The 21,117-nt window shown below is 38.7% G+C and overlaps 1 protein-coding gene across 2 annotated transcripts in view; it reads right to left on the bottom strand.

The window, feature by feature from the left end:
* Positions 1 to 398: 398 nt before the first annotated feature.
* The window catches only part of LOC150078443 (uncharacterized), a 225,817-nt gene continuing 205,098 nt past the window's right edge, over positions 399 to 21,117 (bottom strand). For both annotated transcript variants that reach the window (XM_090385017.1, XM_090385015.1), the window contains exons 16-25: positions 20,355 to 20,528; positions 19,953 to 20,126; positions 19,273 to 19,479; positions 11,450 to 11,581; positions 10,130 to 10,426; positions 8,888 to 9,170; positions 7,366 to 7,535; positions 5,048 to 5,156; positions 3,629 to 3,779; positions 399 to 2,665 (exon numbers count right to left, since the gene is read on the bottom strand). In XM_090385017.1, coding sequence (XP_090241143.1) covers positions 2,495 to 2,665; positions 3,629 to 3,779; positions 5,048 to 5,156; positions 7,366 to 7,535; positions 8,888 to 9,170; positions 10,130 to 10,426; positions 11,450 to 11,581; positions 19,273 to 19,479; positions 19,953 to 20,126; positions 20,355 to 20,528 — 1,868 coding nt within the window. In that variant the 3' untranslated portion in view covers positions 399 to 2,494. The remainder of the gene's footprint in view (positions 2,666 to 3,628; positions 3,780 to 5,047; positions 5,157 to 7,365; positions 7,536 to 8,887; positions 9,171 to 10,129; positions 10,427 to 11,449; positions 11,582 to 19,272; positions 19,480 to 19,952; positions 20,127 to 20,354; positions 20,529 to 21,117) is intronic.

The raw sequence follows: 21,117 nt of genomic DNA, 5'->3' as shown, positions 1-21,117 counted from the left end.
ACAATTTTTACCTGAGATCGGCTAACTCAGCCATACTGTGTAAAAATCCCATATGAATTCCTTCTGTCTTGACGGGATTCAATTCCTGGCCCTTTCCGCATTTGTGTGGAAGAAGACCGAATTTGGAAGAGTGGTGTAGTAGGTTTTAACCACTATGTTACTCGCAAAAATATTTTCCCCAGTCCTTACATATTGCATGATTAATCCTTTGATTTGTGGTAATGCCAGTATCTAAAAACTATTGCGGATGTTAATTTAAATTGCAAATAATATTCGAGACATTTTGGGAGAAAAATGTTTATTAAGATTGAATTCTGGAATAACAAGAGTTTCTCAAACAGAAATTAAATATGCGTTCCAAAGTATGTTTTTTTACCAAACAAATTTACAAGTACCTTCTAAAATGTTTGACTGATTTATTTAACAATTACAGATATGGATAATACCACTGTTAATCTTTAAACAGACATTGACAGATACTGCAGAAAAATGATTTGACTATACAAAAAGTGATGCTGATTGTATCCAAATATACATGTATTCAAATATAGGTATTTAATACTCTTTGTATCACAATGATAGGAACCGAGGAATAGTCCTGCACATTTCCTCTAGTTGTGCATTTAAATCAAACATGACTCTTTTTACAAACAAACATGTATGCGTGCATATATTAATATTAAATATCTAGTATTATTGATATGTACACGTTTCTGAAAATGAAAGATAACAGCATTTGCGTGAGTATCAAGCCTCTCACTTTCCGATATAAATTGCTCATCACTGATTCTTTCTGGACAGAAATGATTGAATATGGATAAAACTATCCAAGGTCTTACTTCCCATTTCATCGGAAAGAATGCTGCCAATTATATACGCAGTTTTAAACCCAAAAATTCTGTAATTATCATCACAGAAGTTCAAGAAGTGATTTGGTGGAAATTCTGCGTACATAAAATCCGTGGCAATGTTCATTATTCAAATATGTGATGGATTTCCTACCTATCACTTTGTATGGCAACCTTCCTATGGAATGCATTTTGCACAACCACTGTTGGTAGTTACGATCGTCATAATCATCATCATCAATGGGATCATCATCACGATCATCATAAATGGAGAATATATTATTCTGCACTGGCATGAAGGAAAGGGGCAAGTCCTTTTCCTAAAAGCATGCCACATAACAAAACAGCTGATGATGACCAAATAATTGAAATACTAGATTAATAATATCTGAGTTAGTCAAGCTCAGACTATTCTTTAAATCAATTCACTGCCAAGCATGGTTTATTTGTGCACACGCCATTTTAATGATTTGTGAAAAAGTGTTTTTGGAGAATCAGGAGTGAGCTCAGTTTCAATAGTAAAGAAATATTGTTGGATCTCTAACCTTATCTTATCCGGATATTTTTTAATTTTAATGTAAAAACGGACCAGAGGAGCACCTTTGCAAAAATACTAAACTAGATGCTTATTTCTTAATTAACTGAGATGAACCAGCAGTTCAGTTAAGAATGGTGGACAATGTACACCTCTGCTATTTAGGGTAAGGTCCTAAATATCCTATATATCTGAAACTATTGACAACAACAATAATTAAAACTTATAAAAATGGTCAGTTGAGGGAAATTAATACCTTGCCACTCCTTACTCAATTCCAATACCTTCTCTTCTTATTTTCTATCCCTGACTTTGCGAAATATTTAGTGTTCATATGTTCATTACACAACAACGTGCCAACTTACATACGTTCGCTCAGTTTACCATATTTTAAAACAGTATTTCATTTCAATTATTCTGTTTATACGTATATTATATTTGAAGCATTATTATAAATTTTAAGTAGATTTAAGTCGCTTGAGATAACATTCATTATTTTTAAACCGAGAATAACTGTTTAGCGGGATTTGCTTTATATAAAGCAGAATTCTGGCAGCAATAAGTGCAGCTGATTGTGGTCTTCAATGTGGTCTTGGGCAGTTGGATAAAAATATTGAAAGCAATCTCCTTGATTAAATAAAAAGAAAAACGTGTTTCTGTTTTCGTGTTTTGCTTTAAAAGCCATCTTCCTTTTCCATTTAATATCAGAGTGTACGTCTAATACTAAATTTTAAGGTTTCATAAACTACTCGACATAAAAGCTATGTACAGAGATGGTGAGAGATAACTGATTTCGAGTAAAAAATGTGTTAAAGTTTCCTATTTCGATTGTTCCGTAATTTTAAATAGTAAAAACTGCATTATGGCTTTAGTGGGTAACCAGGAAATTCCAAGAAGATATTTTTAGCGATTCCAGAAAAAATTACATCCCTATGTCCGTGTGACGCTCTATTATCAGCCTGCACTCTTGTATTTATAGAAAAGGGAATCTATCTTGAACCGAAGAATCTCTCATTTCGTAACTGTCCCTGTCAGTGGTAATATCACACACAACGTTCTCCACGAACTAATTTCGAGATCACAAAGGAAAGAGAACTAATTCACGATGTCTTCAATTGCTACTGAACCCAAGAATGTTCGTAGTTTTAACATCTACCTGTGGAAATGCTCGGAAGGCATAGGCACACTGAACTTTGCATACGTGATCCGATAAGATCGATTCTTTTGAAAAGGTCGCAGCTAAGTGAAGGCAGTTGTTGATCTTCAGGGACTGGCAGATTGGCTAAAGAAAAACGATACAAAAAAGAGCTATGTTACTCCTCCTATAAAAATATCTTATCAACTTTAAAAACATTTTTCAACGACTAACTTAGAATTTCATTGTAATTTAAAATCTATCCAGTTGGTATCACCTGAAATCAAATTCAATTATTTAATTCAACAGCATCGTCATTTCTAATTTAACGCAGTTCAGAAAGAATTACTAGATTTGGAGCAGAATTTGGGCCAACCTATGAGAAACTGCTTATCATCTGTGTTTCCAGCATCTCCTCCTACAGGAGAGCTTATTTGACTATGCAGATAACAGTCTCTGGGTCCAAGATCAATGGGCCGATGTATTCTTTCCAGATAAGTCTTTATGCTGATTCCCAAAGTGTTCTCGTATGGGTATAACGTGGACTACGCTCCTGTTATTTAACAGGAACACGAGGTGCCCACTACAGTGGGTTCAGTGACCGCAGCGCGCGGTTTTCTTTTCGATTTTTGTTCCTTTCAGATTTCGAGCGCTATATTGAAGTAACACCCAAATGTGGGCATTGCAAGATACGTTATGAAAAGGGTACGTCAGGGGATTATTTAAAAAAATAATCAAAAATATATCTTTTCAATATAAAAATGGATTTTTCACAGTTCTGTTCATAATTGATTGAAAATCAAGGTGGATCCAAAAAGTGAACAGTTTTGAAGCAGGTGCGATGATGGGAAAAATATACCATCGTGCCAAAGTCGTTTATTTTAAACGGATTCATGATTTCAGTTTCTTTTGTTAATTTGGCATTTTAATGCAGAGGTCGTCCAGAAAATAATTTTACATTCTATTGATTTCAAAATCACTTATTTTTAACGAATTAAGCAAACTTTGCCTTCCAAATAATTACAACTGCCAAATTCCCACTTCTTCGGGAAAAATTCTAAGTCCTTGAAAAGAAAAAAAACATTACAAGCGTGAAAATTCGGATCTTACCCCTTCTTTGGTACATGTGCACATAACACATGGAGAAATCCGATCGGCAGATCCCACATCTATTGTAACCGATCCTACTGTACAAGAGAGTCTTTCTTTCCATTGATCGAGATCGACGGATGGTAGACTGCTACAAGGAATTCTAGGATTCCTGGGAAGAATAATTTACATTATCAGTCACTTGGTTTATCATTTATTATCTGTATATGGCAACATTATAAAAATAAGAACAGAGAATCATAAAATATCTTTATCTACAATTTGGTTCAAACGTTTTAATTAATCTTAATTATATGTTCTAAAGAAAAATACACTTATGAACAAATTACAACCAATATGTTTGTTTTATCTGTGTATTTAGTCGCCTATTGAATGTTTCAAAACAACTGCCTTTCTTTATCTGATTTATTTATTTATGGTTTGGGTTGGCCGTGGTCGAAAGAAGTATGCATGCCCTCAAGTAAGGGAAATTACGAGTTCCACCCTGTAAAACAAGAAAAATCTGGATGTTATTAATTAAATATGCATGCAGTCACAATGAATACGTAAACTGTTATAGCCTCGAATATCTGGAGAATAATGCAGGGAAAATATCCCTGCATAACTGAGGAATTTAATACAGAGCGTGGTCATGATCACACGAACATCCAAAACGAGTTCTAATGCTGTTTAACTGGCCGATGGTAAGACCATATGTCTATAAATATCACTCCTTCAATATCAAGATCTTCAAGAATGTCCACATCTTGAAAGAAATCGTCGACCTCTCTGAACACCATGTGGAAGAGCATTTTGGTTCAGGAGAATGAATCCAAGCTTATCGCACGTCTGGAAAGAGATCGACTGGATGAACAAGAGGACGTCTTCTCTTTGACTTTGAATCCCCTCAAAGATTTAATGGGAGGTGTGTGGTAATTCGTCAAGATGCTTCCACCAGACACCACTTAAATGATTGTTACTTTTTTTATATAATTTGTAAGCCTTCACGATGTAAAGAATGCTATCTTTGCAGGCTCTGTTGAGTTTTATTGCTTTACTGTACTCTTAAGTGAGCAATAAAGAGATTTCTTCTTCTTCTTATAACTTTAAAGTTATGGTCTCTCTGGCCACCTCAGATTGCGATTATCCTAACATCATCTTGGCGCGAACTATTCGTGTTTCTAAATGTTCCAAGTCGTCTACATGGCATTCCACAAAGCTAAAATGCAATAAAATGCATTCTGTGCCGCGTATTTTTATAATCAGTCAGCACAGGAGCTTAAAATCGTATTCCAAAGTGATATTTTATTAATTATATGGAACTACACCATGACATTAAATTTCATCTAAAAATTTAATCAATTGCATTTTTGAAAAAAAAAAAATGTTCATCAGTATATACTTGTACAATATAATGTTTAAAATTAACGCTTAACTTACATAAATGGATCCGGTAGATCAAAGGCCAATCTCTGAATACTTTCCACTGAGTCAGAATTGTCACAAATTATTCTAGACAGCGAAGCCTTTCTTATTTCCGTCAGTTGCGCTAAAACAGCAATTTAGATAAATATAAAAAATAAATCAGTCAATAAATATAGCATATAGGATTGTAGGAGGAATTATTACATCGCTATATCTGAAAATAAAAGAAGAACAAACAATACAGTGAATATCTAGAACTAATCAAAGTAGCCATTACATCCTAATACTTTTATTTCTGTATATATTTGTTGCATTCTTTGTGAATCATTGGCATTCGAATTAACAACAGCACTTTCATTTGAATGTTAATACTAGTTTGCATCTTCCTCGCCAATAATTTTTATTTAATGGCGAGAAAGATTTAAGGAAGCAAAGCTTATGTAGCGTATAAATTAAAATTATTAATACACTGGTGTGTAAAACTTAAGGACCAACACTATTTCTAAAGGTTACAACCACAAAATCAAACGAAACTGCCTGTGGCGATTTTCATAACTGTGGCCGTTCAGTAGAAAGCTGGTGCACATGCAAAAATTTTAATCGTGATGAGAGGGCTCACATAAACAGACAAAAGCAGCAAATTCAGCAGTTATGTGCAAATTACCGAATGGTGAGCACGATTGTAACAGACGTTCGATTGGTTTCATACAGTGCTACAGACAACGAAATGGCCAGTAGACAACATCTGGATGACTTTATCCGGAATCGAATAATTGGGAAACTCGAGGAAGGTGGAAGTGCGAGGAGTGTGGCTGCAGAGTTCGGCATCGCCCATAGCATTGTTGGCCTTCAGAACGACAGGTACAGCTGTTGGAAGTACCAGTGGTGGTCGTCCACGAAAAATAACCCCCAATGATGACCGCTATATACTCCTACAGGCCAAGAAGAACCGACACCACACAGCGGGATCCATTGCAAACCAGCTGCGCAGAGCACAGGACGCAGGACATCGCGGTTTACTGTGGCCAGGCAACTAAACAAAGGTGAACTGTTTGCCCGACGGCCAGTACACGGTGTCCCTTTAACACCTGCCCATCGGAGACACCGTTTACAGTGATACATCGAACACAAGGACTGGACAGCAGTGCAATGGGGTAAGGTACTCTTTACTGATGAGAGTAGATTCAGTCTCAGCAGCGATTCTGGACGTCAGGTGATCTGGCGAAAGGTTGACACCCGGTATCACCCCGCAAACATCACTGAAAGGGATCGATATGGCGGTCGATGTGTTCTCGTCTGGGGAGGCGTTATCTTGGATGGACGTACAGAGCTACAGATATTGGAAGGCGGTACTGTAACCGATGCACGCTACTCTACTGAGGTAATCCTTCCCCGTGTGCGTCTGTTCCGAGGTGCCATTGGCCCCGAGTTCGTGTTTATGGATGATAACGCCACCATCGCACTGCAGCTGTTGATATGCTTTTGGAAAGTGAGAACATTGTTCGTATGGATTGACCTGCCCGTTCCATTGATCTAAATCCCATCAAACCCATATGGGACGCTCTGAGGAGACGCCTAACGGCACGTCCACACCCACCAGAAAATGTTCATCAGCTGAAGATGGCGCTGACAGAGAAATGCACGATGTTACCGCAAGAACTTATCAACAACATTGTTCTAAGTACGGACAGGCAGTGCAAAGCCTGCATCGACATCAGGGGTGGCCATATCTCCTACTGAGGACCACCCCTTCCCTTTGTTCCATCTTTGGCTGTGATGCATCTGTATCATGGTAGCCAGTGCTATGTTGCCGTTTTTGAATAAAGTTCCTCTGTACCGTTTTGTTTCGTTGTTGTTTCCTTCATCATTTCTGTACCTCACGATGTTCCTTTGGTAACCTGAAAACCTGACTGGTCCTTAAGTTTTGCACACCAGTGTAGTATGGGATAAAGTAAAATATCTGTCTAGTTTGTTATTTCATGTTGGAGACAGTCAATCTCTGTGTCTTCTTTTTTATGAACACAAAAATCAGGATAGCAGAACTGTGCAAGACATTTTAAGTGTGTAAAATTACAAACTAACAGAAGTTTTAATATGTACCGAAATGAAATGTATGTAACTGAAATAATATGCTTATAAATAGTATATATTTAAATCAGGCTATCCAGAGTCAAACGTAACTTAAAATACATAAAAAAGACAAAGAAGTTAGATGTCCAATATCTCTCACATAAAAATGATCGGCATTCAATAGTTTTTTGCAATGATTTACATTTTAATCAAGAATGTCAGGTTTGTAATGTTAATAGTAAAAGCAATGAATATAAACTTACCTTCGTTAAATCTCAAAAGTGGATTTCCAGTTTCGTACCAAAACCTGTCGCATTTCTTCAACATAGAAAACTGTGTGGCTATTATACACCCAAACGTAGGCCCAACGAGTCCTCCATGCAATGGCTTTTCTACAAGGCCCCCAGGAAAAAGATCGATGTCATTCACATTTCTAGGAAAAGCGTAATTCTTTGTTCACTTTCATAAACTTTCAAAATATGGGCAGAAATTTCATATTCTCAAAAGTAATAAACGTTATATAACATCATTAGTTATTTCTGAGCTAAGTATTGTAATATCTGCTCCATTACAGGGATAAATAGAAATGTGTGTGTGTGTAGACAGGCTAGTTTGCGAGATGAAAATTCCGAAGTACTTAGACCATTCCAAACAAGTGACAAACAGCAATAGCGTTAGAGGAAACATTAAAGAATGGTCTTGTCGTTTTGAAATATGTGCAGGACGAAGCTCTCTCACGGAAAAGCACGTTGTCGCCTATTCCAAGGCAAAAAATGGAAGCACTGGCCATGTAATTAATGGCAGAACGTAATATGGTCGAGAAATTTCACTAATATTGCATCTGTACCACGTGAAGTTCAAGTGTGGTGTATGGACCGGATTTATGTGATTTGGAGTTGGTTCGCTGGTTGTCAGCAATAAAACATGAATGGAACTATCTATTGCGTCATTTTGAACAATTTTTCCTTAATTGTATCCTAGCAATTCTTTGGAAGTGGGACCAAATTTGTATCACCATGATAATGCCCCATCACAAAACACAGTCAGTACAACAGTGGTTCGAGGAAAATAATGTGGTGAACATATCATAGCCCACCCAGAGGCCAGATCTACGTACGACTGCCTGAACATCTTTCGAATATTGTGGATCAATACTGTAATTGAGAATCAGAACACGATGTTCTAATTCAAGCAGAGAACTAGCCACAGTCTTTCGAGAGGAATGGAGAATGATTCCAGTCTCATACTACGAATTCCAGAAGTATCTACCAAAGGGTTACTTACCTTATAGTCCATTTTATTTTTTAATCAGATGTTTTTTATTTGCTGTCTTAATACATACTGGAGGATATAAACACCTTAATTTTCAAATTTATGGTTTGGTTATTCAAGGTTTTCCCGAATTAGATAAAATAATAATAAAGGGTGATCTGGGAGTAAAACCAACGTTGCCCTCACCCAAGACTAACTCTGCCACAGTATGAGAAAGCAAAAAAAAAAAAAAAAAAAGATCTGCACTTCACTGCCAGGATTCGAACTTGAGGGTTTTCCACACAGTGTGCAAGGAGGGTGAAGGAAACTGCTGCATTATCAGAGAGGGCTCTGTTGGCGAAATAATATATATATAATCCAATTCTATTTGTCCGATTTTAGCGAAATTTTGGATGGTTCAACAAACCTTATTCAAAGGACATATTCTTTATTGCATTTTAAAGATTTCGGACCGTGCAAATAGTAGATAAAATAAAACAGAAACTTCACCAAGTTAAATTTAAATCTACTTACTCATAAACCTTCTTCAGTCTATCCACTATATGTGCAGGTATCTCTTTCAGCAAATCATCAAATGTCTTCGCCCTCGTCAGGTTGCATATCTTACGATATTCGTTATAAGACGGAATTCCATGGTCTCGTGCTCTTTGAACATTTAGAGAAGCCAGGTCCATTCCTGAAAAAGGCTTCCGTCGATCCTCAAATAAGTGATTGGTAACTTCCTCAGTAATGGAATTATCCAGAGTCTCCATGCTGCTGGTAACTAGTCCACGAAGAATATGATCGATGGCATTCGCTAAAAACGACAAAAAAACCGTATATTTTCGTAACAAATTACAATGCACAGCTTTGAAAATTAGAAGAAGAACTCTTTATTGCATTATCGAAAGCTTTATATGATCCAAATTTAAAATTTATTTTAGCAAAACAGGATATGAAAAAAGTTATTTATAATGCTTGTACGGAATGTTCTGAGGCTGTAAAACTACAGCTCGTCTCAAAATGTATAAACACAGAGACTCTCCCATACAAAGCTTAAATAATAAAAAAAATATGAAATACGGCCATGAGGTATCGATATGTTGTCGTTAATTGCGTGTTCCTCTGTTGATTTGCTGTATGCTGGACAAAAAACCTGATATTTATGGATACAAAACCCATACATCCCTCGCCTGAGACCGACTAACTAAACCACATTATGAAAAAAGTTCATAAAATTCCTCGCGTCTCTGACGGAATTCGAACTCGGGGTGGAAAACCCGATGTGTGGGTAACTTTTCCATCGTGCTATCCGCGAAGGCCAATCAGAAAGCCCTACCATCTTCCTGGAAACATTAAATTCCGGGAGTATCAAGAAGGCACTAACTGCGGAACGGAAATGTGTAGGTGCGCCATCTTACTTGAGTACCCCACCTCATCATCCATCAGTTGATGAAAGGCAGGTACAATGGATGACGCCAGCATCCATTAGACCATGCGCTCTAGTGGGCAGTTTCTCAATTTCAGTCGAACGTTACTCTTTGAAAATTATTCGGCTATCGCTTAATACTAACTTCGGCCATTAAAAATGGGATGCATTTGATTAGTTACTGTAAATGTAAAACCTATCTCTGAAATTTTTAAATCGATTACAATTATCAGGAAATGGATCTCTGAATGGAATGGAATCGCGAAGAAAAATGTTCAAGTTTAACTATTATGATATAAATTAAGAAAAAATACTAAGCAGCCATGAATATGTAAAATTCTACTTACAGTTGTACAACATATCTGAATTGAAGAATCCCTTCCGTAGCTGAAGTGGCTCACGAAGCACCCGATAACCTCGATCGAGCCTTTCCAGAACTGGCTTCAGTAAACTGTGACCGAAACGAAATGCTGCAGCTGCAAATTCATTAAACATAGTCGGGTTGCAAGTGGAATCGTAACCAGTAAAATATCCTTCTGTTTGGGGAACGAGATCGTACTTGTTGGAGAAACTTCTTCCGAGAATTCGAGGCAAAAAGTCATTATAACTGATGTGCTGCATTACGGATGAAAGAATGCGTCGACCTATAAAACAGAAAATAGGTCGTAATTACGTGCAGACTACATTTAATTAATTTATTTGCTAATGTATAAAGTGGGCGCCAACTTGTATTTGTATATACTGCCAATGGAGCGCTCTTCATTCAGTATGCGCATTGACAGTTGCTCCAGGACGTTCCCAGATCTTTTAGATGATTATTTTTCAACTGTGGTGCAGTTTTATGGACAACACAACAAAGGAGTTAAAGATCACCAATCAAAATACTTTGAAAGAGATATGATTATATGGTCAATGTTCAGCTCTGGTATATCCTCTCTCTCTTTCCTCGTACGTGTGACGTATCGTACAGAGTAATTTATTTTATTCATTGCATTAATAATAAAGTACAGAAAAGAAGTTCTAATACAGGAAATGTAAGAACCATTATCGCATAGGATAATAATAGTTATTATGTTGTTGTTTTCATCCGTTCAGTTGCAGCCAACTTTCGGAGACTTTATGGGCAAGTACCTCCATTGCTGTCCGGTCTTCAACAGCTTCTTCAAGTCCTTCATGCTCATGCCCGTGTCGCTCTTGATGGCGTCGAGCCAGCATGTTCTTTGTCGACCTCTTCTCCTTGTTCCACTAACCTTTCCTAGCATTATCGATTTAATCTTGAGCTCATTCATGAAAAATACTGGAGTAGGTTATCAAGTCTTTCTACTCATTCTCAGTAGAAATTAAATTAAAACTCAGTCTTTAAAAATCTATACCTTTGCGATAAGGTGATATTTTGTCCCAAAATTAGATACAGCTAATCAGTGTGGCAAACCCTTCCACCTAATTAAAGTTCCTGCATCCATAACGTGCAGATTTAAAAAGCAGCTCTTCAAACTTTCAAATACCAGCGCTATGCTAAAGCATAGGCAGCTGGAATTGACAATTTGAAGAAAGAATACTCTGACTGGAATCAATGATCAGAATGCATTGCAAAATATATTAACCACAAAATATGCGCATTATGTGTGTGCGGTAGTTTGTGAGATCAGATTCATCCTTCAACTTACCGTGCTGATAAAGCTGCTCGTCGCTCCAGTGTGGATTAATTTTCTGAAGGTACCCCACAATTCGATTGTGCTCTCTCATGAAGAGGGTGTGCATAGAAGCCAGAGCCGGCTGTTCGCTGGCCCGAGAGTCACCTAGAAGGATATACATCTTCGTTCAATAAAATTAAACTCGATAATATTTACAAAATTTCAGCGAACATTTAAGATTAGATATTTAAAGTTAAAATTTTCCGAAACTAATGCTGTGTTAATGGTTTTGAAATTTGAAACGGGTGGTAGGCAAAATTCGCGACAAAGGGATAATATTGGAAGCAGCCACTAAGTCAGATCTAGAACAGATCAAGTCTTGCGGCACAGCTGAAGAGCTAACTCTTACCTTTGAAACCCCTAAACTCAGGGGACCAAGTTTAATTGTGTTTGATGTAGATGGCTCAATCCAGAAAGTTGACCTACTGGAGGAAGTATATAATAGAAATCTCTTTGAATCCATGAGCAAAGAAGAAGCCATTAAGGAGATGAAAATTCAATTTTCCACCAATGCACGGACTCGCGGTCGACTTAATTGGGTTATAGAAGTGTCCCCCAGGATAAGGAGATTCCTACACAGCCAGGATAGAATTTTTCTGGGCTGGTCATCCCACAGATTCAGAGATTTTGTACCAGTCCTGAAATGCTACAAATGCCTTGGTTATGGGCACACCTCTGCTAAGTGTCTTAAAAAACAACCAATATGTGGGCATTGTGCTGAGGCAGGGCATCTCTACAAGGACTGTCCCAACAAAGCCTCACCTCCTAAATGCTCAAATTGCAAAGCAATTAACAAACCCTACGATCACTCTGTGCGGGATGGAGCGTGCCTTGTATATAGAAGAGCAGCAGATATAGTACGCAATAAGACTAACTATGGAAAATAGGATGCTCAACCCCCCCTCTCCCAGACTTCGTATAGCTCAAATCAATGGCCAAAAATCCATCTCAGTGGCAACACAGCTTCATCCCCTAATGGACGAGTTGAATCTAGACATTCTTCTCCTTCAGGAACCATACTGCGTCCGTGGAAGGGTCTCTGGTTACCCCCTGGCTCTCAGGAAAATCCAGACGACAAACCAATTGTGCCTCGCTGCTATCATCGTCCGCAATCCAGACTTAGTAGTAACACAGATAGAATCACTCTGCACTCCCCACCTAGCGGGGGCTACAATAGAAGGCAGCTTCGGCCGTATTGCGGTCCTAACAGCATACTTCCAATTTGGTACAGATATCCTCCCGCACATAGCTCGACTAGAACAAGCTCTTGACCTCCTGGAGAACACTGATGTCATCATAGCCGCAGATTCGAATGCCCGGTCAACACAATGGTTCAACACCTCTACCGATGCAAGAGGAGATATGTTAGATGAATTCATTGCCTCACGCAGCCTTGAAATCATCAACAGACCAGGACAACCAACCACCTACTCTTCGGGAACTGGAGAGTCTAACCTGGACATCACACTTACTACTTCTTCTCTTCGCAATAGACTCCTCCATTGGCAGGTGCATGACACAGCCACTACTAGCGACCATCGCCTCATCACTTACAGTGTCACCGATTCTGCCCTCCCTCGTCAAGTGCCTATCCAGGATATTGTAAGATTCTCTACTAAAACAGCGAACTGGGACCAGTTTGACAATGTAATTCAACATGCTCTTCATGACCCAGCTAGCAACTTCTACCAATCAATGAACAGTGCGCAGAAAACAGACTCTGTGCAGAGTCTGCTCCTCAAAGCTTCAGAGGCTTCCATGAAAAAATGTTCCAGGAAACCAAGATCTGTTCCATGGTGGTCGCAGGAACTCACTAACCTGCGCAATTCTCTGAAGCGCGCTCGGAAAGAATACCAACGCAAGAGAAGGACTGAACCTGCTCACATTGCAGAACAGTATAGAGACCGATTCAAAGCAGTCCGCCGTGAATATACTAACAAAATTTACCATGCCAAGCAAAGCTCCTGGCGTTCCCTTGTCGAGACTGAGGGGAACCGGAATCCGTGGGGTTTAGTCCACAAACTCGTGAGGAATAAGCTGGGATCCACGGATGTCATACACTCTGTCCGCTCTGATGACTCGTCTGAGACTACACACTGGGAAGATACAATCAACCGGATTCTGGATGAACTAATATATCAGGACAACACCAACTCTGATACTGACATCCACAGGAAGATAGCAGTACAAAATTCCAGCTTCCAGCCAGATATTATGGAGGAACCATTCACAGAGGAAGAAGTCGATGCAGCAATTAAAAAAATCAAAAAAGGTAAAGCTCCTGGTTTGGATTTTATTGAAGGCGAGACTGTGCAACGTCTCTGGGCCATAGCTCCAATGATACTTCTTCAGCTCTTCAACACCTGTCTGAATGAGGGTAACTTTCCATCACGTTGGAAGCATGCTAATCTGAGTCTCTTACCTAAGGATCCCACAGGTACCTCCAAGGCATTTCGCCCGATTGCGCTGCTTCCCATTCTCGGCAAGGTTTTTGAGAGACTGCTGCTCTCCCGCTTCCAACCCCGATATGAAGCCAGTGGTTTGGCATCCTCGCTTCAATTTGGATTCAAACAAGGGTGCTCCACAATTGATGCTCTATCCAAAACCCTCAAAGTTGCAGAACAGTCGGATGCAACTTATGTACTGGCAATCTTCATTGACTTCAAAGGAGCTTTTGACACAGTGTGGTGGCCGGGCGTTCTTCAGAGGGCCAGAGTCTCTAACTGCACTTGGAATTTCTACCACTGCCTCAAAAGCTACTTCTCTAACCGCAAGGTCAGCATCAAAACAAAATATCACTGCATCACCCGACATCTAACCCGAGGCTGTCCCCAGGGCTCCATCCTGGGGCCAGCTGTCTGGAATATGATACTCGACGACTGGCTCCTGAGGGACTACCCACACACTACTCAGCTTTCTTATGCCGACGACATGGTTATTATCATTGAGGGCCCCACCCGCGCCACCATAGAAACCCAGGCTACGGTTGTTCTCGCTGCTCTGTCCGTATGGGCCACGGAAAATAAACTCTCTGTCTCCACTGAGAAGAGCAAAACCCTCCTATTAAAAGGTAAACTGGACTTCTCCAGACCTCCTACCATACGTTTTAATGGCCGCCCACTGAAAAACTACCGATCGGTGAAGTACCTAGGAGTAATTTTGGACGACAGGAGAACTTTCATTCCTCATATCCAAGCTATCAAAGAAAAGATAAAAAATTACATCACTATGTTAGCACGCTTTACCCGCAAGGACTGGGGTCTTAAAGGACCAACTCAACGCCTTTTATATTCAGCAGTATTTATACCAATTGTTACATATGGAGCTGCAGTATGGTACCGCCGAATGACTTTAGTGCATGCTCAACGTAAAATTCAGCAAATTCAACGACTTATGCTACTACAAATGACCCGCGCATGTAGAACGACATCAACTGCCGCCCTACAGCTACTAACAGGCCGCCTCCCTTTGGACCTCCACGTCGCTTTTATCGGACTTTCTCATGCCATCAAGAAGAATAAGGAAGCCGAATTCCTCACTATTCAAACCCGTACCGATACCGACATCAAACAGGAACATAAACGTGTGTGGCTACAATTCATAAACTTATGGCAAACCCGCTGGAATAACTCCACAACTGGTGCAACTACTAAACTTTTCCTTCCTGTGGTAACCTACATCAACAAGCAACGTTCCACTTGGTTCTTCCCTAACGTCTATGCTTCCTTCCTATTAACTGGCCACGGGTCCTTCAAGAGACGCCTTCTAGAGTTCGGCCTAGTCGAGGATGCGCTCTGTACCTGCGGAGAACCTGAAGACTGGGATCACGTGATGCACTCATGCAACGTATACTTAGATCTAAGAAACCAACTACTCCTAGACCTCCACACTACATCACTTCGGCCAGAAACCAAGTTATTGGAATCTAATGATGCCTTCCGTGCACTGACCAGTTATGCCAACGAGGTCTTTCGTCGTCGCTGGCATCACCTGCAACTCCCGAACACTACTCCTGGATAACCTCCTCTAGACAGCAACTGATACCCAGCACCGGAAACTTCCAGACATGAAACTGCAAATGGCGGACAGCCCTGTCGACGCCGCTCGGTGATTCTCCATTGTGACGATCCTGGACTCTTTAATTTGAACTTTACCTATTCTCTTCTTCCTACCCACAGTCTTTCTCCAGGACTCCCACAACTGCATCTAGCACTCTTCCTGCTCCGTTTCGCCTGGAAGGATGCCTACGCTCTGTCATCCTCGCTATCTTGTCTGTCTTCCACTTTCCTGTCTCTTCTCTGCTCTTTCCTTGGCCTTCCCCACTCTCGCTCCTGCAAGAGTGTGGACGGCCCGTCAGATGTCTTTTACTCCCTGGTCCGGCTCCTCGTGCCAGTGGACGGATGCTGGGAGGCTCCTTCCTGGTGATCGCGCCTCCCAGTAACGAAGAGGCCAGTCAAACAACACAAACAACACACTACTCACACATAACCCACACTGACTGGCTTTGCTATGTTAACAGAGTATTTAACGCGGATTTGTGGGAAACCACGGGAACCGCATAACAAAAAACACTATGTCCACTATGTCCACTAAGACTATGTGTTAATAATTTAAAGAAGTTTTATAGTAAGTGCATTATTTTACCTGTGCATTTATATGTGTTTATTACGTTTGACAATATTTTATTAAATGTTGTGTGTTAATCCTCTGGGAACAAGTTGGAAAGGTTTTTTCCATTCCCAATTCTAGAACACTAATAATTGGCCATGAGAATGAATGGGCACTCCTAGTTGAGGTCAACAAAGTTGAATGGTTTGTCGTTGCACATTGTTGATGCCCATGGACAAACGTATGCGAACAGAGGCTGAAGACGCTTATCACTCATCGTTTCTGATCTTGGGATTTTATAAGGGATGAGTGATATGCACAGAATGAATACATCTTGACCTGCTGCATGGCCAGTAATGATGGTGGCTTCAATAGCATATTGCAAGAATTCTTTACATCCAATCATATTCCTTTGCAGAATGCAGGTGGGTCTAGATTCCTAGGAGCAAGCATGATTGAAGCAACGATCTTGAAATCCAGATTGTAGGGAATCGAAGCGAGTGGATTCAGAGAAAGTTGAGAAATTCCGTCGGGTAGCTGAATGCCATTTTGACATTTGGTGCAGTGTCAACATCACTTCATTTTTAAAAATGCCAGGCAATTGGAAGAGAAACTTTGTTTTTGGCATTAACTATACCAATTTTTGGCACAGCTTTTGTTTGTAGTCGTGGAAGTTTTATGAAACCTTTGGAAATTCTGCATCTTTCAGTTCGTGAAGTACTGCAACCGTTTCAACAATGGCTTCGATCTAAATAATTAAATTATGATTGTCAAATGGAATGGCTTCATTTTACAGTTTGAGCAGGGTTTCAGAAACTCTCCAAAAATATACCACCCGTCAGACGTACCAGAACGTTTGTCTTTAGTTCAATAGCTTAGATACTCTTCAAATTCTATAAGAAAAGCCTGTAGATCACTTTGCTTGACTTCACAAGGATAACTGGCAGAGATTGGTGGAAGTGTTCAGCCATCACTAGGGAACTCCTCTCATTCTTTGTTATTATCTCGGAAGTCCTTCATGATGCGATCAGGAGTTTCTAAGCCAACCTTATGAGACGATGCATGTGCATCTGGATTTCTTACATGCTGTTTTGTTCGTACCTCTGCCAAATGAAAGGGTACAGGTTGATTTATCTTCATAAAACATCATCTTTTAATTTAAAAAGTAGTTTATCTTCTGCTTGTTTGATTTAGCGTTTAAATGGTCTCTCGGGTTTCAGGCGCATAGGCAATTTAAGCCATAAGCACCGTATATAATATGTTGGCAAATTACGTGTTCAGTGATTAGCTGTTTGCTGGACGAAAGACCGAGTTTCTGGAAGGAAAAAACCATGCTCTTCTCTCATGAGACCGACGAACTCAGCCAATTTTGAAAAGGACCAATAAAAATTCCTCACGTCTTTGATGTGATTCTAACTCAGGTGTTTTCCACCCGGTATGGGGAGGACGGTGATTATAACCACTGGGCTACACCCGAGGGCTCAAAAAGAAGTCCAGATTTTTTTTTCCCGAGAACTTTGATTTAAAGCTTTCTTTCATTTAAATTCGTATATTATTAGGAGTAGTTGCAGAACTGAACTGGGTCGTTCGAACAGCTAATATGAGTAATAAATGGAATTAAAATCTTTTTCACTTAATTTATGGCGTCTTCCTTTATTAAAATAAAGGAAGACGCCATAATTATTACTTAATACCGAAAAACATTTCCAAGCAAACTGATTTTGAAGCTTCCTTTCAAATTCGTACAGTTTATTGTAAGTTAGTTGCCATTGAAAGTTTTTGAATGTTAAAATTAAATTATTACTCATAATACTAGTTTCTAATGCTTGCAGCTTGCCTTGTAATAGACAGAACTGACCTCCCATTTCATATGAATAATCAACGTAAATGAAGCTTTCTTTCATTTACATTATGGCGCTCTCTTTGTTTTATAACATTGGTATTAAATTGACACTACAAATTTTCCATCTCATTTACAGTTATTTACTTCAGATGGAAGACATTGTAGATGATCTGCAAACTGAATGGCAGTAGCTTCAAAAGTTTTCTTTCCCAAAAAAGAGAGAAAGAAATAGATATAGAGATTGACAATCACTTTTCTGTATCGAAATATAGGTCACCTGTGAGAAAGGGGAAGAACTGAAATGAATAATTCACCACAAAAGGATTAGGAGGGCCATCTGGGATTAAAATGATTAAAATAGACAGTTCTGAATTAAAAGTAAATATGGCCCCAAGAGGAGCCTTAAAATCTTACATCTATTGTACAACTGTCTTTCCTCAATTTGAATTTATGCCCAATCAGGTGCGTAATCTGAGCAAGAGGAAGAGTTCCATCAGCATTGAGCTAGTTCAAACAATTCGAGGTCTTAATACTGTATACCTCACTCAGATAACCTCGCAGTGCAGTTGCCTAGTCTCCAGACACTGCATTTTGCAGAACTTTAGCTTTTTTTGGTATGTATACTGTATAATCTTCCAGTATACTGTATTAACTATATACAGGATGATTAAAAATTCGTACAAATCTAAATATCAGTAATTAACATTTAATCCTTTTACTATCAGATTATACAATCGAGTAATTATAAATATAATGATAATAATTAATTATAAAAAGATTATAACAAATCTTAAAAGTGCCCATCTTCGTGAATAAACGCACGGACTCTTCTCATGATGTTGATGACACCTACTGTAATGTTTGAAGGTCTCTGTTTGCAGTTTCCCTCTACATATAGGGTTTCAGTTCCTTCGATGTGCAAGAATTTTTTTATACACTTTGCCTTTCAACAAGTGCCACAAATAATAATCTACGATCTTGGGGGCCCACAAGTTAAAAGCGACTATAAACACACGCAGTTTCAGACTCGGAAAATGTCATAATGGCTTCTTCAAGAACTGGTACGAATTCGGGTAAAAGTGTAATTGAACAACCACTGTATACAGTGTTCCCACCGATTAGGATTTATAAGAATTACGTATGGTTACCAAAATGAGAGAAATTAACTCCTTCAGTTTTGCAATTGGGCAAATTTTGAATTACCCTCTACAAAACATTGTTTTCAGGAAGGTGCTACCCTTCCAACCAGTAGGTGCGCACCTATACTAATTATAGGTAGAAGGTGCGTTGATTTTCATGCGTTATATATTTTTATTCTAGCGTACTGATATTTAAAATAATTTACCTGCTTCAAAACAAACACCAGAAGGCGCTACGCAGTCCTTGTGATTAGAGGTCTGTGGTAATAAATCCTTTCCACCTGAGGGATGCTTAGTGGTATTCAGGCGCCCGCCAATAAACGAACGTAACATGCGTGATTCGCAACGATCTGATCCATAGACGCTGGAAGCATCGACAAAAGCTGTAACTTGATTTAGCTGTTCTCTGCGACCTGAAATGGGAAATGAATATGCATGGTTCTTTGTTTTAACATCCAGATAAAAAAATAATAATCCAATCGATGTAATTTCATATACCGAGGTCCATATTAACGACCTGAATGAGCATTTCTCTTCAAGTATCCATTGTCTAGATCCTTGAAGAAGAACTAGAACAAAATACGTGACAGAGAAAGTGGCACAATTTTGTAAAGTTTTCTATTCCACCGTTTTTGTTTTTGTGGGCGTACATTTTATATATTTCGAATCTTAGGATGGAATGAATAGTACAATAAATAATAATATTTCGTTTTATTAGTTATTTATGTTTCATTTACTTTGAATCAACCTAGAATTCCAATCAAATTCTTACTTTCAACTAAGGAAATATATCTGTGTGTTTGGGAGCTCCAAGGGTGAACTTTGGACTCATCCATGAGAGAAGGTTCTAGAAAAATTTACTCCATCATCATAACAAAATATTTACCTAAGGTAAGTTGTCCCGCGAGAGAACGGACAAAGGAAATGCACGTGGGCCTGCCAGTGGTAGCATTAATGGGAGGATAAAATGGATCGTTCTTTGGCACCACAATGGGGAAACACTCCGGATGGATAAGTCGTTTGGATTCACAATCTGTGCAATCTAATGGCTTTCCGAATGCTAAATGAAAAAAAATAATAATAAAACAAAATAAATAATTAAGTCTAACAACTAAAATGTTTATATTTTATATATCTATAGACCAAGACGCAAGTAGGGTCCAGTTTATGAAAAAAATTAATAAACTGATCAGTTAGAGATTCTACGCAGTTTTGAGGCATATAATAAGAGAATAGAATAAATAGAATAAAAAAAAACACAATTTTCTTTAAGATAAAAAAATATTACCTGCATTCATTGGCGTAAATGTAACGTCGTGATCTAAGAACTGTCCCCATTGCATCACCATCAAAGAATAGTGAACGTGAGGAGCACTGATATCATAATGAACGGTAGTTGATATAACCCGACCACTTGGGAGAGTCTTTCCGGATAAGCTGCGACCCCTTGGAGAACTCATATCTATAAATTATATCATATTAAACTATAATAACAAGTTCCAAAGTAATCTACTCTATTAAAAAAGTAATACGAACAGTTAATTCATTTGAAGATTCGTACATACAAAAATTTTAATCCTATTCACTGAAATATTTTTCAGTTGCAGCCTTCAGCTAGCATTACTTTTTTATTTAAGGTATCATTTTAACCTAAAAGCAATTGCTTAATAACCTCCGAATCTTTTCAGTGTATATATTCAATAGGGACCTTCTGCTTTCACGTGGGCCTTTTGAAATATTCTAACGATTGACGCTTGCAATATGCTTATGAAACAAAACACTTTTAGACAAGTCGTTATCAAACGGTTATCAAACCGTTATCAAACGGTTCAAAAACATTTCAATGGCCAATGGGTGTAGGTTACAAAGGACTTAAACATGAGTGTAGTAATTATTATTACTATTCCGTTTATTGGGAAAATACAGCTTCATCTATACAAACTTAATGCTATAAAAACAGCTTCATCTTCTCGAATATCCACCGCCACCAATTGTTTAAATGCTATAAATCCTGCTTCTCCTTTAGAGACGGAACCAGCAATAAAAAGCAT

The sequence above is a fragment of the Mastigoproctus giganteus genome, chromosome 11, assembly GCF_048544385.1.
Source record: "Mastigoproctus giganteus isolate SK-2022 chromosome 11, ASM4854438v1, whole genome shotgun sequence".
In the NCBI taxonomy this organism is placed as follows: Eukaryota; Metazoa; Arthropoda; class Arachnida; order Uropygi; family Thelyphonidae; genus Mastigoproctus; species Mastigoproctus giganteus.
This window is presented reverse-complemented; position numbering and strand designations above follow the sequence as displayed.